The sequence below is a fragment of the Miniopterus schreibersii genome, assembly GCF_964146895.1.
Source record: "Miniopterus schreibersii genome assembly, chromosome: 9".
Classification (NCBI taxonomy): domain Eukaryota; kingdom Metazoa; phylum Chordata; class Mammalia; order Chiroptera; family Miniopteridae; genus Miniopterus; species Miniopterus schreibersii.
This window is the reverse complement of record NC_138118.1, coordinates 2318396-2336912: the sequence shown is the minus strand read 5'-3', so window position 1 is coordinate 2336912 and position 18517 is coordinate 2318396. Positions and strand designations below refer to the sequence as shown.

Below are 18517 nucleotides of genomic sequence, written 5' to 3'. Positions count from 1 at the left end.
CTCCCACAGCCCCTCGAATTGAAACAGGACGGCATTAGTTCATAGAGAGACAGGTGGATGGAATAGACTAGGAGTTCCAGAAATGACCCCAACCGAAATCGAAACCCCGTGCGGGAATCTCAAGTCAGCGGGGCAAAGGCAGTCTTGCGCGTGACTGGCTGTGGACAGCGGGGGGGCCGCTGGAAAGAGACGTCACACCACACGCAAGGGGCAGCTCCGGTGGCTAGAGCTGGAAGCTGAAAACAGAGTGACGCAAAAACTGGGAGAAAATACGAACTCTTCTGTAACCCCAGTGTTGGGGAAGGATAATTTTAACTAAAAAATCCAGAAGTAACAGAAGACCAATAAATATGACTATAATGTGCGACAAAAGATAAAAAACAACGTAAGCAAAGTCAAAAGGGGAATAACTGGAAGAAAATACTTGCATCATATAACACAGATAAAGGTCTTACAGCCCCAATATGTAAAGAACCCTTAAATTGCGGGGTTAAAAAAAATCGAAGTCTTCAAGAGTGTGAGGCAACACACACGAGCAGACAACCCATAAAAGGTCAAAATTACCCTTCCACATATAAAAATGATCGACTTTGCCCTGGCCCGTTTGGCTCAGTGATTAGAGCATCAGCCTGGGGACTGAGGATCTCGGGTTTGATTCTGGCCGGGTTATGTGCCTCGGTTGTGGGCCCATCCCCAGCCCCGGCCGGGGTGCCTGCAGGAGGCAACCGATCAATGTGTCTCTCTCACATCGATGTTTCTCTCTCTCTCCCCCTCTCTTTCTTCCACTCTCTGAAAAGCAATGGAAAAAATATCTTAGGGTGAGAATTTTAAAAAAATTTTTTTTTAATGATCAATTTCACTCAATGGAGACATGAAAATTAAAATTACATTGGATGTCATTTTTCACCATAAAATGGGCAAAAATTCTAATGCTGAACAGGACACTGTTGGCCAGGGTACAGGAAACTTTCCCCGCACGCACCGCCTTCCAGGGGGCAGTGGGAAATGTCACAGGCCGGGGGAGAGGGAATCTGAGACTATCTAGGTCAAGGCCAGGGGCATTTACCCCCCAGGCAGAAATCCCACTTCTAGGAATCTGTCCTAGAGATCCTCTCCCAACCATTCAAAAACCCCTATGCACAAAATTACTGCCTTCAGAACCATCTGTTATGTAAATACGGAAACTACCTAACTACCCAAGCAGAAGCCACTGGCCAAAGAAACTGTAGCAGATAAGACAGCGGGGGAGGGGAAGGGGAGGGAAAATCTCTGAGAACTGTTACAAAGTGACTTGCAGATACTTTTTAAGTGAAAAAAGCAACATGCAAAAGAGCATACATAATGTGTGTGGAAGGAAAATAATTTATCTGCCTATCGTTACCAAGAAGCACAGGAAGGACAAGCCAGAGAGCATGTTAGGTACCCAGAGGAGCAAATGCAGTGGACGTCTCACGGGAGGAAATGACAACTATGGGTAGAGCTTTTTATATAATTTTTGACTTCTAAAGGCGTGTTAGGAGCCTATATTTTTAAAAGTTGAAATCACTAAGAAAAGGGGAATTGCCCAGCCGGTGTAGCTCAGCAGTTGAGCACCGACCTAGGATCCAGGCGATCAGGGTTTGATTCCTGGTCAGGGCACATGCCCGGGTTGGGGGCAGGGGGCATGCAGGAGGCAGCCGATCAATGACTCATCATTGATGTTTCTCTCTCCCTCTCTGTCTGAAATCAATAAAGGCATATTAAAAAGGGAAAACAGAAAAGAGGAGTACAGTCTATCACTGAGAGCAAACTGAAGTCTGTTGACTGCGCTGAGCAGCTGAGTAAGTGTGGGTGGGACCCGGGATTCGCAAGAGCGGGACAAGGCAGGACCCTCAGGGGGAGGGATCAGGACTGGAGGTCCTGGTGTAGAGCCGTTATTTATAAATTTCGTGAGTATACACACATGTACGTGTGTGCATGTATTTGTAGCGTGTATGTGTACGTGCACAGCCACGCACTATTTCCTGCCCCATCTGCTGGAAGGGCAAGCCCAGGGCCCCTTCTCCACTCCAGGCACCAGGCCTAGGTGAGGAGACGGACTCCAGGGTGGGATAAAATGACCTTGAGCATCTCTTAGCCACAGAGTGAGCAGGTGCCCAAATGAAAGGCGAGGAGGGCAAGTCACAGGGGCATGGGAACCAGCCTGAAGAGGCTGCCAAAGGGAGCTGTGGGACACCCTGAGCACACAGAGAGCTAGCGACAGTAATGGGTCAGAGCATTAGTTTACAGCCAGCAGGTGAAACCTGTCAGTGGTCAGACCGGCGGCCTGCAGACATACCAGAGGGTCTCGGGTTTGGTCCCGGCCCTGGTCCGGGAGCGTGGGGTAGCAACTTGTCGATGTGTCTCTCTCACATCGATGTTTCTGTCTCTCCTCCCCTCTCCTTCCCACTCTCTCTCTAAAATGGAAAAAAATATCCTCACTCCTTCAATGAGGATTTTTTAAAAAAACCAAAAAACTGCACCAGGCAACAGGTCCTAATATCCTAGAGGAATTCAAAGGAGGGGCAGGGTATCTGCACGATCAGTGTCTCCTTAAAGAGCTTCATTGGATCCAGGGGAGAAAAGAAAACTGGAGAAACCTGGCGGCGGCAGCTGGCGCAGACAATCGGCGCTGAGGGCACCTGCCAGGAGGCGAGCGTGAGGTGCACCGGCTGTGATACCCGAGAGGCGCATTCGTCACTATGCAGTCTTTTCGCCAAGAAATGCCGAACTCTACATACTCGTGAGGAAATCTCAGACAGAGACAAATGGGGAAGGTGCTGGGGGGGGGGGGGGGGGACAGGTGTGTGAGGGAAACTGTCCTTCAAGATCAAGAGAAGAGCTTAGGAAATTTCCCAGATTTAAGGAGCCAAGGAGACATGACAACTAAATGGAACCCCTGGCCCTAGACCAGATCTCGGACCCTACGTGGGGAGGGAGAAACTGCTATGTGGGACTTAGCTCTAGTGACAAAACCGAAACACGGACGGTAGACTGGATGAAAACACTTGCGGTGTAAGCGTGCGAAGCAGGTGTCGGTGCTGTGATTAGGGAAGACGGTCCCGAGCATTAGGAAGCACACTCAGGTATTTAGGGGTGAAGGGAGCACAGCGCAGGCAACTTACCCTCAAATGGTTCAGGCCAAAAAATGAGGGGGGCAGGCAGGGAAGGGGGCTAGGAGGGAGGAGAGAAAGGGCGATGACGCTGAAACCCTAACCCCAGGTGAATCTAGGTAAATGGCATGTGGGTATTTTTATTTTTCAAACTTTTAAAGTTCCTGAAAACATCAACCCTCACATCACCGAGCAGCCTCACTAGATGGAGACTCTGGAGAAGGCCCCTGTGTCTCCAGCCGCCACCAGAGTCCAGCTGGACATGTACCGGGCCTTCAAATGTTCAATAAACGAGCAAACTGGGACTGCAGACCATGGCGACGCATGAGAGAATTCAACAGAAAGCTCCGTGCTGATTCCGTGGGTACGTGGGCACTTTATAGGTACCGTCTCGATAAACCCAACACCCCTGGGAGCTGAATACCGTGAACATTCTCCACGCGAGGAAAATCGGCTCGGCAAAGTCGAGCCACTGCCAAAGGTCCTGCACTTAGTAACCGGAAAAGCTGAGATTCGACACCACAACCTAACCTTTTACCCACGTTGTAATACCTCCGTAGAACAGAATTTAAAAAAAACAACTATCCAATCCGATTCCCAGCAGGGTTACAATGGGAAAGAGACCAGCAGAGAATCGTAGGGAGCAAATTAGTCTGAGAACAGCCTTGGGAAGTGCACCTGGGAACCTGAGGACATTTTCCAAGACAATGAAAAACATGACAAAGAAGGTAATGAATTGAGAGCAGGAAACAGCATCGTCTAGATTTTACTGAACAGTATTAAAGAGAATGTAAAGAAGGTGAAATTTCTTTTTAAGGCAAAGTTAACCAACACTCCTCTAGATCTTTCCAGGGGTCCAACTGGAGCCCGACAGTGGTCAATGTGCGAAAACCACGCTAATTAATGCAGAACCACAGATGCATCCTGGAAGCAAATACAAACAAATGACCAAAAAAAATAAAAAATAAAAAATAAAGACACAAAAGCTTTTAAGCAGAAAAAAAAACCATGGCTAGGTTAACTTAAAAAAAATAAATTAATTAAATAAAAAATATTTTTCTCCTGTGATAAGCTGAAAAAACTCTGAAAAACAAAAGTGTTTCCCAAGTTCACAAAAGGCAGAGGTGCAGCACAAAACTGCACCAGACCAGGCTCCTGTGTAGCCTGAAGACAACGGCATCTTTCCAGACACACATTTCAGAAAACATACCCTTCTTCAGAGACTAACCGGGATGCCCCAAAATGGGGGGTGAAACGAGGCAGGAATTTGTAGAGGAAATGTGTGTGTGTATATATAGTTTTTTTGCAAAGAAAAAGTGACGAGGTTTATAGTCTGAGTTAACTTAACCAAGACAAAGGAGGAAGGAAAGAAAAATCTCTCGTTTCTGCATTTTCAATGGGAAGTGAGAGATAAAAAATTAAACTTTCAACAGTTAACATTCACAGAGTAAGATTCTGAATTGCAAATCATCGCAGGAAACAGAACTAGCTGGTCTTAAAATAGCCAAGCATTTCAATCACAACCATTAACCTCAGGGAGAGCTGGCTCTACTTAACCTTTCAGAAGATACATTTTAAATTACAACAAAGGATACAAAATTTAAAAAACGTGGGGAAAGATCATTCAACTAGTAAACCAAACCCCCAAGTATCTGGTCAAAAAAATAAAAGCGTCACACAGGATAAAGGCAGCATTATATTGATTAAGTCACAATACATGTAGCAACACCGGCCTCGCCTACTTCCTCAGTAATAGCCACAAAACACGAGTTTGGTTTAAAAAAAAGAAGTAAAATACAAGGAGAAACAAATACCAAAAATGATATGTCAATTTTACCTACGTCCTTATATGCTGTAGTCAAAACATGACTTTAACAAAATGAAGTTAAAAACACAAATACTACACCTTAAAAAGTCACTATTTCAAGTACCAAAATATCTGCAAAACCACACTGGTTAAACTGTCTGATTAAATACAATTAAGGCAGAAATGAACATGCTTAAGCACATCCTAAAAAATAAAGGCGTTAGGTCAAACGTACATAAATAAGGTTAGAAACACAACTAGTTCGGGGACAGCCAAAACCACAGCCACAGGTAAATGCGTAGTCTCAGGCGTCCTTCCCTGGGGCGGGCGGAGAGCACGAACGATCCGGCCTGTTTCAGACGCGAGAAGGCGGGTGGCGGCGGCGGGGCGCGCGTCGCTCCGACTCCCGGGGCCCGGCCGCGAGGGAGCCCCGCGCCCCCAGCTCGCGCCAGGACCCGATCGCCGAGCTCAGCCACACCTGAGGCAGCGCCGCCCGGAGGCCCCGCCCCCAGGCCCCACCCCGCCCCGGACCACGTGCGGCGCCGCCCGGGCCAGGCGCGCACCTCACCTGCGCGGGGGCGGGGCCAGGCGCCCCGTTCCCCCGGCGCCTCCCCTCCCCCCCTCCCCCGCACCCCACTCCCGGCAGGTGCCCCCGTCCAGGAACCTCCCCCCCCAGGACAAACAGCCCCCCAACCCAGCCCCTGGGCCAGCGCCCCCCTTCCCAGCTCCGGGAACAGGCTCGGCGGGCCCCCCTCTCCGCCCGAGCCCCGCAGCCCCGGAGCTCCAGTTGGAAGCGCCCGGTGCCTCGCCTCCAGGGGCCACCTCCCACCCCGCCACCCCAAACAGAAGCGCCAGGACAGGGGTCCCTGGGGCGCGTCTCTGTGCCAATGGGACGGACGAGAATGGGAGGCCGCAGGGAGACCACAGACGTTCCCCGGGAGGGCTCCGGGCGTCCCGAGATCCTGGAAGTGTCTCAGGGAAATGCTAAGCGAAAGCCACTGGTGTGACTTCAACCGGCCTGCGAGGAACCGCAAAGCAGATTTTACCACCCGCACTCAGCATCTGTGTGTCGCTATCAGTCCCAGGCGCGGTCGGAGACAGGAGGAAGGTGCGGGTTTGCCGAGTCGCGGGGAAAAGGAGACGCGGCGCAGCCGGGCTCCCGGCCCCCTCGCAGCACGTGGCGGGGGTCACCCCAGGACAGCTGCCCGCAGCTCGCAATGGGCGGGGGCCGCGCCTCTGCACCACGGGGGCAGCCTCCCGGCGCCCCGGCCCGGTGGCGTCTCACGCCGGAGTCCTGGGGTCAGCGACGCGCAACCAGGACACGCGGGAAACACGGGCACCCCGCGACCCCCGCCAGACACCAGCGCCCCCGCAACGGCGCTCTCGGGAGCGACGTTAGGAAGCCGAGGGAAGACCTGACCCAGTATCTGTCTGCGCGGCCCAGACTTGCCACTTAGTTTCAAGGCAAAAACCTATTTGTTTGACTGAATGAATACAGTGGTACCTCGGTTTTCCAACGTCTCCGTGGAGGAACATTTCGGGTTACCAACGCCGTAAACCCAGGAAGGAAATGCTTCGGTTCTGGAACTCGCCTCGGGAGGCGAACACGCCCCGCGGCTCCCGCTGAGGGCAAGGCCCTGAGGCCCAGCTGTGGGCTGCGGATCCCTCCGTTTTCCAGCGTTTCAGAGCTCGAACCGTCTCCCGGAACGGATCACATTCGAAAACTGAAGCACCACTGAACTTACTTTATAAATTCTACTCGGTTTTATTTTAAAAGTCAGAGTCATTCCTGTAGGTAAAAGAAGTGGATGCCTAGCCTCGTGTCTGTTCTATAAAATGTAAGGTAACTTTAAAAACCCTCGACGTGGTGGGAGCGCAGACAGCGTGGTCCCGGAGTCTTCGGGTTGCTACAGTCTACGTCCCAGCACAACATGAAAACCAGACCCGGAAATCTCTCAGTGACTCTGGGAGCCAGGCCCGGCCCAGCGGGCACAGGATGACCGCCCGGGCGGCTAGCGTGCGGGAGGGAACAGTCCGCTGCAGGCGGGAGGCCTGAGGTCCAGTTCCTGTCCTGTCACAGATCCGAAGCTCGGGCGATTTACTTGACCACTAGGCCCTTCCCGGCTCCTGATCTCGCATTTATCACTTAACCTACACGGATTTCAAAGGAAGCGTGTGATTCAGCCTAGAGAACATCCAAGGAAAGGTCACAGTATTTTTGTAACTGTCTCCTAAACAGGGAAAAAAAAGTTTTCTTCAGTCAGGTGAGAATTAACGGCGGGCACGCAGTGCAATGCACAGGTCTCATATCACCTGAAGCCTCTATGATCCTATTAACCAGTGTCGCCCCAATAAGTTTAACTTAAAAAATAACAGTAAAGGAGTCACTCTTACCTTCTACTTCAAGAACTTAAACGTTTTGTGCTTCCATGCACAAATAATTCTAAGACTTGTCTACCTGGCGCTATAGTAACTCTCCCCATAGGTTCGGTTGTCAGCCAACCTACAGGGCTGAGAGATTCAGAGACGGAAGCTCAGAGACCAGCATGGAACACCTCAGGGCCACAGAGACCCAAAAACCCAAATAGATGGGCGAACAGAGAATCACTGACCAAGAATATCCAGAAAATTAAAAACAACTGCAGAAAGACTGGCCTTGTTAACTGGAATGACTTGACTGAATGTGGCTCGAAGGATGGGTGAGAATACGCACTGCGCAGTGTCAGGCAGACTGAGATCCTCAGCTGGGGTGGGGAACGTCCGGCCCGCAGGCTGTGAACGGCCCTGGAAATCACTTGGTCTGGCCCTGCCAAGACCTCCCCAAAGAGAAGCAGCTCCAGCCATCCCCTTAGGGGTGAGTTAATGAAATGTATGACCAAGTATAGCAGGCTAGTTTTTCAGTTGATAATTTTGTACGGCCCGAGAATGATGCTATAAATGTCCAAGTAGCCCTTGGCAGAGAAAAGGTTCCCCACCCGTCTTAAGCAATTAAAAAAACAATGGAAAGATGTCCATAGTTCTGTTGTTGTTGCTGTTGACCCTCACCCAAGGACATGTTTTCCACTGATTTTCAGGGAGAGTGGAAGGGAGGGGGAGAGACGGAGAGACACCTGGATGTGAGAGACATCCACTGGCTGCCTCCCGCACGCGGCAGGCGGCCCCGGTGGCCAGGAATCCGGCCTGCAGCCCAGGTGTGTACCCTGGACCATAACTGAACCCACAACCCTTCAGTCTGTGGGGCTGACGCTCTAACCACTGAACTAAAGTAGCTAGGGCTAGATCTTATCTAACTCTTCAAACCCAAGAGAAAACTTTAAACAACGTCTAAAAAACAAATACCTAAGTCAATCACTTACTAAAACTACCACGGGGGAGGCACAACATACACATATATATGCATATATAATATGATCCCAAATATTTAATGCAAGCGCTACATACATACATAAATATGTGTACATATAAAAATCTATAAAACCACCTAGAAGCTTATCAAATTTTAAAGTATTTTATCTCTGGATTTTAAATTAATGAGTTTTAAAAATATGTCTCTGTTTCCGTATCTTCATCTGGGGAGACTACCTATTTCAGCGATTTCTGGGGAGATTAAAGATAAATCATTAAAAAACACTTTCTGAGCCATGAAGCACTGCAGCGTTAGTGAACAGGTTCAGCAGCATTTTATAACAGCCTAAAGTTGTAAACAACCCCAGGGCTCACCAACAAGTGATTCAATAAACAAATTGTGGCGTCTCCACTGCTCAGCAACTACAAGGTGTCCCCAAAACATGTATACACGCACTTTGAATAATTATAAAGGCAGTGTTTACTAAAGTACAGTTCATTTTTAAAATGTGAGCTATCAGCCATTAAAAGTGTGTATACATTTTTTGGAGGGACACCCTATATGTGGGTGAATCTCAAAATAATTATAGTTTAAAAGCCAGAACCAAAAAGAGAGAGAGAAAAAAGAATATATCTTATATAAATGTCCTTTATAGAAAATTCTGGAAAATGCAAACTAATCAGACTGCCTGGAAGACAAGGGGTGGTGACCGGTGAAAAGGAGGGGCTCTCGGGGGCACCAGGAAACTTTTAGGGGAGATGAGATGTTCATTATCTTGAAGGTGAGGATGTTTCACGAGGGTAGACATGTGTCACATTAAATTATATACTTTAAATATGTACAGTTTATCATATATCACTTATGCATCAATAGGGCTGTTTAAAGTTGATGGCAATGCATAGATTTGCAGAGGTATCCGGTATGCTCTATATAACTTAAAAAAAAAACATATACAGATGCTGATATTTTTCTTAAAAAAATAAACAACTTACTTTGCATTTCCAGCCATTGGTTGGTACTGATTTCATAACTGGTTGAAGACAAAAGGTATGATACCCTTTGTCACACGTATCACACACTAGCATCTTGCTATCTTCTCCCGATTGTCTAAAAAATAAGATAGCATTAATGATGCCTGACCTTTGACCTTATGTTTGTAACATAAGCAATCACTAGAGACCCCACCCCGGGCACTGAGCGGTGTCTGTTTGGTCCCTGTGCAGACACGGACAAAGGGAACCCCCTAGAGGATGTGACAGCTTTCGTCCCAAGCTCCCTGGGGATTTTCCTTACTGACTGCTCACCTATGGGGAACCCGCTCTGGTCACTGTGGGATTCCTGCAGGGGAGAGGGGGTAGGGCAAATGACCGACTCTGCTCTTGGCCTCTCCAGCATCTCACGAGTCCTTTCTTGGGAGGGGCTCTGACTGGCAGGTGAAGCTGAAGGGACACCCCTTGGCTCAGTGACAGGGGAGGCAGGGTCATAATAAAAGGAGTTTCAAATCTGGCACCAGGCCTATCTTTGTACGGGGACTGCTGTCTTTCTGGCTGCGTGACTCCTGAGTAACTTAGACTCGAGTCCTCTTAATTTCAGGCATAAAACGTGAATAGTTATCAAAGATTACTGTGAGAATTAAATACAATTCTGGTTGAAGAGCTTAGACTCGCAGGGGTGGGGAATGCCCAGACCTCGGGCCGTATACAGCTCTCAAAACCCCTTGATCTGGCTCTGCCAAGGCAACTGCAGATGGGACTCGAAATTCACTAAATCTAGGAGTTTTCATAGCTAATTTTTAAGTTGATAATTTTGTATGGCCCGGGAATGATGTTATAAATATCCAAATGGCCCTTGGCAGAAAAAGGTTCCCCACCCCTGGAGCCTTAGAATACTCATTAAGCAACATGTGCTAAATAAATAGGTATAAAAATAACAATCTTATAATTATTAAGTACTATACTAAAAAAAAAAATAATCTCTGCCTTGATTCTTGGCTATTAATCACTCTCAGATACTAAGAACTGAACTCATGAGGAGAAAGAAAAACTGGGGAATGTGAGAAGAGCTGAGAGGAAACGCTGAGTTAGACCTGGGGGTAAACAGAAGTAAAAAGTAAATGGGTTAGTTGGCCTCCAGTTATCTATTATTGGGCTTAACAAATTCTACATATAAAATTGCATATTTATCTCCTCAGCTTCATGGAAAGATCTTCAGGAAAAGCTCTCTTTCTTCAAGTTCTCTCATTCCCACCCAAGAAACTAGGCACAAATACAAGGTACCAAATAACTGTTGACTGGTATTTTCTTTAATTTTTACCAAAATATAACAGCACTGGATCCTACTTATTCCACATATTTCTGAGATGTTGATGCTTATTGTTAGCAAATTAAATTAGGAATAAAACAGACTGGTTGTGGCAGCGGTGGGCATAATTTCTCCTGGTTACAGAAGCCCTCCGCTTGTAAACAGCTGGAAGACTGCAGCAGATGCAGGTAACAGCCCCACATTATCACGCTAATTAGTAGCATGAGAGAGAAAAAATTACTGAAAAGACTGGAGAAATGACCTGAAGGATGGAACAGAACGAATAGGAAAAGATTGCCCCTTACAAACGTTTAAATGCCATAGGATACTTTGTTTCAGTGTATGGCGACTCTACTGAGGTAACTGTATCAGAGAAATACAGTGTTTTTTTAAAAACAATAATCTCAGTATAAACTGTTCTTCCTGGAAGGGAAGGTGGCTCACTCGGATGGCTCCTGTCTGTAGTTAGGTCTATTTTCCTATTAAATCCCCTCCCCAAGTCTCCCTCTAAAGAAGCTGCTTTAGTTTCCTGACACTTATTTTGTTTTATTACTTTTTAAAATTTCTTTATTGTTCAAAATATTACAGATGTCCCGTTCCGCCCCCTTGATCCCTTCCACCCTGCCCCCGCCCCCCCCCAGGCCTTCCCCACTCTATTGTCAGTGTCCTCGGGTCAGGCATTTATGCAGAGAGGATCTCTGATTAATCTCTCCCCACCCGCTCCCACCCCCCGCTTCCCTCTGAGATTCTCCAGCCAGCTCCAAGCTTCTATGTCTCTAACACTTATTTTAAATTGTTAATATCACTCACTTAAAAAATTGTTGGCAAATTTAAATTAGCTTTTTTGTCAACCAGAGGAATTTAAATGATTAAAATTAGTTTTTGTTTAGCCTTCGTCTTGGAATAATATAAATGTTAATACATATCTAGCATGTTTTTTAAATTAAGACATGATGAAGGCAATGGGAATGAATACAGCTGCGGTCTCATCAACCTTTAGCACATCACACAAACCCCTTGCACCTACGAGCAGGGTCTCTCGCAAGCTCAATACACACCTGTGAGTTGAAATTAAAACTTACTTGCAGTTCTGGCACACTTTGCACTCGGGACATTGCCAACCTGCCCGTTTTAATGGAGTGACCGCTATATCCAGGCACATTCCATGATAGTGCTGACCACAAGTGGTACAAAAGAACTGATCTAACAGGTCTCCCGGGCTGTCGCACACTGCACAGTTTGCATCTTCCTTTGCTATAATTAACGGTAAAACAATGAAATCGTTGTATAAGAATTGGATATTTTTCTGGCTTTACAGTTTAAAAATCACTTTAAGGGGATTTGCACGATAAATTTTTCAGACACTCGACGTTATACACACTGAAGCGACATCCAATCAGAATACTGTCCCCATAAAAACAATGCAATGTATTTAATCTAAATTTATTTACACTTAAGTTTAATCATCCAGTTTTGGGATCTGTGCCTACAGGTACTTGAACCGGTTCTGATGGACCTTTACATCCCTAGTACCAGTGACAATGCTGGGTGCCTAGTTAACGCCCAATATGCGCTGCTAGGGAACCAAACGGGGAAGCATCCTCCGAGGGCCGCTGGCCGTGTAAAAAGAAACACTTTATTTGGATGGTAAATATGTTCTGAAATTAACAAAGTCAGACAAGAGACAAAGATTAAGAAATGTTAATATCAATTAAAGATGTTTCTTAAGCATAAACAGACTAATTTTTATTTAAATCAAGTAAGGTGGGGTTTGTTAATACTGGGAAATACCGGGTGTGGGAGAACATCGGGTGGAAGTTACACGTTCACACCAGAGTGAGCACTTCAAGCACTGCTTCCGTGCTCGGCTGCAGTAACCGCCACTAGTGAGAAACGCTAAGTTCTATATAATTATGGACACCATCTGTCCCCTAAAAGTGGATCAAGAGAAATGGAACTTTTAACAGTTCTTTTACCACTAAAACAAGAAGTAACTGTAAGAATAAACTGCCTTGCCAAGTACACAGTGAAACACGCCCATCACGAAACAGGGAAGGTAATGTTTTCTGAAACCGCACCAATCAGCCCGGCCGGCGTGGCTCAGCGGCTGAGCATCGACCTAGGATCCAGATCACAGTTCAATTCCCCATCAGGGCACGTGACCGGGTTACAGGCTCGATCCCCAGTCGGGGTGGGGGTTGGGGGGCAGCCGATCAATGACTCTCTCATCACTGATGTTTCTCTCTCCCTTCCTCTCTGAAATCAATAAAGATATATTTAAAAATAAATAAAATAAAATTGCACCTATGTGACAATATATATAATTATGCCTACATCTGACAGTTAGGGCAGTTATGCAAATGAGCCCCGGGCTGGGAGGTACCCGCCCCAAGGCCGGACCCCAGGTGGCTCCACGCCCAACGTTCACCGAAGCTGCTTTAATGAGGCAGCCAAAGATGGCCTGTGGGCTCCAGGTTACCCTTCAGGCCTCACCTGAGTGCACCTCGGGGCATCTGCATTACTGTCCCCGCCTCCCCTCCCCCCCGCAGTAAGACCTCCCTCCCCTGGGCTGATAGCACGGCCTGTCTCCCGGTTTCCGTAGGGTCCACCTGCCTCCATCTCTTCCTCCTGGGCTGGCTTTTGTGCCTCTCGCTCCCTCTAAATGGGGTGTCTTGTAGGAGTGCAGCCTGTTCTTTCCTTTCTAATTCCCCGTGCCTTCTCTTTGTGATCACACCAACTCCCACGGTCCCCTGATCGATATCGCCAGCCCCAATGCATCATTTTCAAGTTTTCCTGGACCTCAATAACCACGTCCTACAGATACTCACCCAACGCCTCTAAAATAAAACCCTTTTAAAATCTAAGTCTTCCCATTTTCTCTCCACCAGCTCAGTATCACCGTCGACTCTGACTCTTCCCGGACCCGACACACCCACCGGACACCGGCTCTTGTTGAGCCGGCCGCCCGTGCCCCGTCCTTCCATGAGGACAGCTCGGTCCTCGCGCTCCCTGCCTTGGTCACTACGGCCCCTGAGCGGGTCCTGGCCTGCTCCCTAAATCAGCTCCTACTCGCCCAGAGAGTCTCAACACTGTGCCTCTAGGCCCTGACGCTGGAACTTCACCAGTTCTTCCTTTACACCTAAAATTAAGATTAAAACTTTCTAGTATGAGGCAAAAAAAACCAAAAAACCCACCCCAAAACAGAAAACCATGACCTCCCTTTCCAACCGACTCTCGGGACCACCAGCATTTCCTGGTCACGGCGAGCAGTTCGCTGCACACGGAACACGCCGTGGTCAGGGCCATGCGCTGGGACGTGGCCTGTTCCCTCTGCCCGAATGTGGTTCCTTGTCATGCCCGGAGCCCCTGCCAAAGAGACTCTCCAATCTCTGCGCGAACGTGTCCCGAACATGGACTATCGCACACCTAAGAGCCCGTGTGTGCCGCTGCTGAAGGTTCCCTCTCTGTGCACTTGGAAGGCGCTGCTTCATTAATCACAACACAACACTGCTCCCACCTGGCATCCTCAGCTGCCCGGCACAAATAAAGTCTTATTAAATACATATTTTAACTAAGTGACTTGCTTCTAAAATCACTTTTCGATGGCTCTTTGATTGACAGGCATTAATTTAAAAGTGGAAATGTCACACATTAGTTCATTTTTTACAGACATGGCATAATGGGTGAGTTATTTCCATTAGTACTAAGAGGGAGGGGTAATACTTACTAGTTTAAGCCGTAGGATATTTAACAATGAATCTGGTGTCCGCCTACCCTCAGAACATACGAGAAACTGGGGCAGACACCGGACTCTGATGACCAGATGCTCAGTCATCTTCCTCTGTAACCTGCCAGGAACACCATCCAACGTGCTCCCGCGGAACCTCCTGGAGCCCGCCCGACACTCCCGCCTGCCCCGGCAGCCACGCCACAGGCGGCGACGAACAAGCGAAGTGCGGCCGTCCACACTGAGATGAGCTGCGCCCATACACACGCCCCGGGTTCCAAAGATTCCTGGGGGAACTGTCTCCGCACGTTCTCCTGACGCCACGAGGGGTGCGGCTGCTCTGCGTGTGCTGACGTGACCCGACGGTGGCGGCCACGCGCCCCGCCCGCTCGGCCCGACGCCGTCCCAGGGCAGCGAGAACCTCGTCCTCCGCCGGCCGCAGCGACTCCGCAGGGACAAGGCCGTCGTATTGTTTGGTTAGTATGGATCACTGGTTATGAATTAAGCAAAGAAAAACACCCGCAGGATACACTGGGTGCAGGTCCATTTGCTCCACGGTAAGTACAAATAGTAACAGGAAAAAAGGGGCGGCTCTGACCACGTCCCCATCCGAGAGAGGACACAAGCAGAGACCTGGCCCGCCGGGAGGTCGGCACGAGGGACCCCGCTGGACGGCTGAGGGCGCTGTCTCCTGTCAGCGTATGCACACACACACACGCACATGTATGCGCACCAGACACACATACACACACGTCTGCACACCAGAGACAGCAAGTTTGAAGCAGTAACTAAACGACTATGTGAGATTTTTCTTTAAGCAGCGGGAAAGCGGAGGAGCGTGGGTGTGAGACTAAAGCTAACAGGACGGGAGTGAGGCCCAGGTCGGCCGGCTCCAAGGCCGCGCCTCCCCGCTCGCCAGCACTGAGCCCACCGGGAGGGCGGAGGAGGTGCGGAGCCCCTGGGCGTGGACACAGCACAGGATGGGGGGGCAGTGATGGGGACTGATGGGGACCCGAGCAAGGGAGAGCGGGAGGAGCGGAAGGCCAAGCTTTGGACGAGGTCACTCCCTCAGCGACGGCTCTGAAGAGATGGAGGGAAAGAGAAACCAGCTCGTCTCGGACCCTCGCACTGGGTCAGGCCGGAAGGGACTATGCTGCCCACGAGTGTCTGAAGCACAGGAGACTGAGCATAAATGTGCCGTGAATAAAGATGCGACACGTCAGTGAGGTCGGGCAGCGGGGGTAAGGCGGACTCCGCAGCAGGGCTCTGGCTTCTGCCTGCGGCGTCACTGCGCCGGGTGACCTGTCACAGGGAGTCTCTAGGAGTCTCTAGCAAGAGAATGGAAATCGTGGACGCAGTCAGAGAGGCTGGCCCGCAGAGGCAGGCAGGCAGGCAGGCGAGAAAGGAAGGTCCGGGGGCTGGCAGAATTTAGGGTAACACAAAGCAGCAGGACGTCGTGTCCAGAGATACAAGGACGGCCAAGGGACGGAGTCTGGAGTTAACAGCGTAACTGAAGCAGGAGCGAGAGCCGAGCAGGGGCAGCTAGTGCCCGAGGGAGGGGAGAGCGCTGAGACAGCCTCCCTCCCGCTCGCTGCGGACCGAGGAAGACGAACCCTGGCCCTGGGGACCCGGCCTGTGCCACCCGGGTGCTGCCCCCACGGTCCGCCGCGCAGACCCGCGGTCCAGGCGCAGTGACTCGCTGGCGGCCCACAGCCGCCCTTCCTCAGGCCCTGCAGCTTTCCCTGGAGGCAGCACCTCCCCGGGAAGCAGGGCTGGGCGTGTCCCCGCGATGGGCATTTGGTGTGAACTGCCCAGACAAGGTCCATGTACCCTGGCATCACCGTGAGAACAGTGCTGGAGGGCATCAGTCTATGGCAGAGCACCTACAACCGCTTCCCACTGAGGCCTGGCCTTGCTCACTGACGCTCTCTCTTTGCTGAGATTTCTCTCTAATGAGGGCTGCGTTTTCGTTAAGATTTGACAACTTTCATAAGAAGATGTCACTCTTACTCCTAACTCAGGTATCAGCCTAACACTGCTCTACACTGAGCCAGCAGGGTAAGTGTTATATTCAATGGATCCATATAGCTTGAGCCGTAGCAAAGAGCTAAACTATCTTTTCGTAAAGCAATTAATACAGACAAGGTCCAATGCTACATGATTTTCACTGATCAGCGTCTCTTCACCCATCCCCACTTTTGAGACATGAAAGTCATGTGCCTGGTGCTATGACACAGGATGACGACAGCCAGGATTAATGCCTGTAACTACAATACAGTCCACCTGCCATCTTCTCTGTATCCTCGGATTAAGGTAGGTGGTCAGAAAGCTGTGTGTTTAGACTGTTGCTCAAGATCCCCAAGAAACAGCATTTATTCCGTTGGGCTGACTTTGTGCCACCGGCCTAGTTCGAGGGCTGTAAGAAGAAACTGCCCTGTGGGGTTTGTTTCCCACACTGCCAGGCAGCTGCCTGAAGACAATTTTCACTGCCGCCTACAGTGTACAGTCTCTGCAGCAAGTGAGTTCCTGGGGTGTTACTAGGACCCAGGCAACCGTGCTGACCGCTGGGAACTTCGGAGCCCACTGTGCGGCTTAGGTTAGGAAGCCTCACCCTCACCTTCGTGTTTATCCTGCCCTCACTTTCCCACGGCCAACTTCCTTGCCTATTTTTAGTTTTGTTTCATTTTATCCTACTGTTCTGGTATTTTTTTGGATCTCTGTAAGTCTACTTGGGAACAGGGCACGAGACCAGTCATCTCAGGACACCTTTTAGTTCTACGCTGCCAGCATGGACCTTCCACTCCGGGCATGAACAGTGACGGCAAACATCTCACCTCGGCGCTCAGGTCGCCGCTCCACGGAGCGACGTGCGGCCCGCGCAGGCGAGGTCTGCGCTGTGGGAAACAGGCCAGCACAGAGCACTGGGTGACTGTCGTAGGCGATGAAACAGCTCGCGTTAGAAACAGTCACAGAAAGTTGACACATTGTTTCCTGAGCTCTGAGCAGGACTAAGTACGAAAGCCGAGTGAAATTCAGACTCTTACACACACAACCGCTGTTTCCCACTGGCAAAGGGTCACGTACCACCCGGAACGGAACCGCCTCCGACGGGCATCGTGGTTTGTGTGCTTGGTGGGTAACGCCCTGCGTGAGGTCTTACATGAGTAACACCCGTGAGAGCGGCTGTGTCTGGCAGACTTAACAGTGTGTGATCCAAAGCATTTTTAAAACTTTAAATCCCTCATTAGCCTAAATACGATCTGACACTTTGGTTTGCCTTGCCTGTGGTTTGCGTCTGTATGGTGATTACCCATGTAGATACAAAATAATTTTAACTGAAGATAAATGATGGTTATGAGATCTAACTGTGCTTGGGAACTCTTCTGTTGGAGCCTGAGGTAGCTGTATTTACCTTTCACAGAGATGAAAAAGCCTTTATCGACACTGCTGAGAAACAGGTAAAAGCTACAATTAGGTTAAAAAGACTGAGTAAAGCATCACGGAGATTTCTCAGTGAGACTGGAAATGCAGTTTACAAGGGAAAAAGATCCTGAAGCTACGTGCCTGCTGGAAACCCAGTAAAGAGAAGGTGAGATCTCTCTTTCGTGACAGACTGGAGAGTCAGTTTCCTGTTCAACATGAAATTCAAGCACGTAAACATCTTTCACTTAATTATAAAATACTGTTTGGGAGAGGAAGGAAAAAGCACAAATGCAGAGAGAGGGCTCGGAGGCTGCGGTGACAGGTGACAGGTTTCCCCAGGGCTGTCAGGGCAGCGTGGTTTCCAAGACCTGGTGACCCTGCCCACAGTGCCCATCCTGCGGCACCACCTGACTCGGCGACTCTCAAGTTACTAAAATTAGGCGGCAGCACCAAAAAATGTATTTTTTGCCAGTCTGACCAAAAAGAAATGTATAATTCTGATTCCTTCACACCAGACGGCTAGGGCTGTGCTGGCTGCTGTCATTTTTTTTATTTGACTAAAAGAGGTCAGTGCCCCAACCCAGGAGTCAGCCGCCGCATGTGTTAAAAACTCTTGTGCTCATGGTTGAACATCACTGGCCTGAGTCAATCCCCTTCGAATTCTCCAGCGGGGTGCTTTTTGGTGTAAAAGACACAGGATACTGCTTAACTTTTTAAATGACTTACTTTCTAGCGCATATTAAAATACTGCATACTTGGTATTTCTATCTTTTGACAGTGGT

At 49.2% G+C, this 18517-nt stretch overlaps 1 protein-coding gene across 13 annotated transcripts in view; it reads right to left on the bottom strand.

Annotated features, from left to right (window-relative positions):
* KMT2C (lysine methyltransferase 2C) overlaps positions 1-18517 on the bottom strand; it is a 181885-nt gene that overhangs the window by 79817 nt on the left and 83551 nt on the right. For all 13 annotated transcript variants that reach the window (XM_081147756.1, XM_081147762.1, XM_081147765.1 and 10 more), the window contains exons 8-9: positions 11668-11839; positions 9277-9391 (exon numbers count right to left, since the gene is read on the bottom strand). In XM_081147756.1, coding sequence (XP_081003882.1) covers positions 9277-9391; positions 11668-11839 — 287 coding nt within the window. The remainder of the gene's footprint in view (positions 1-9276; positions 9392-11667; positions 11840-18517) is intronic.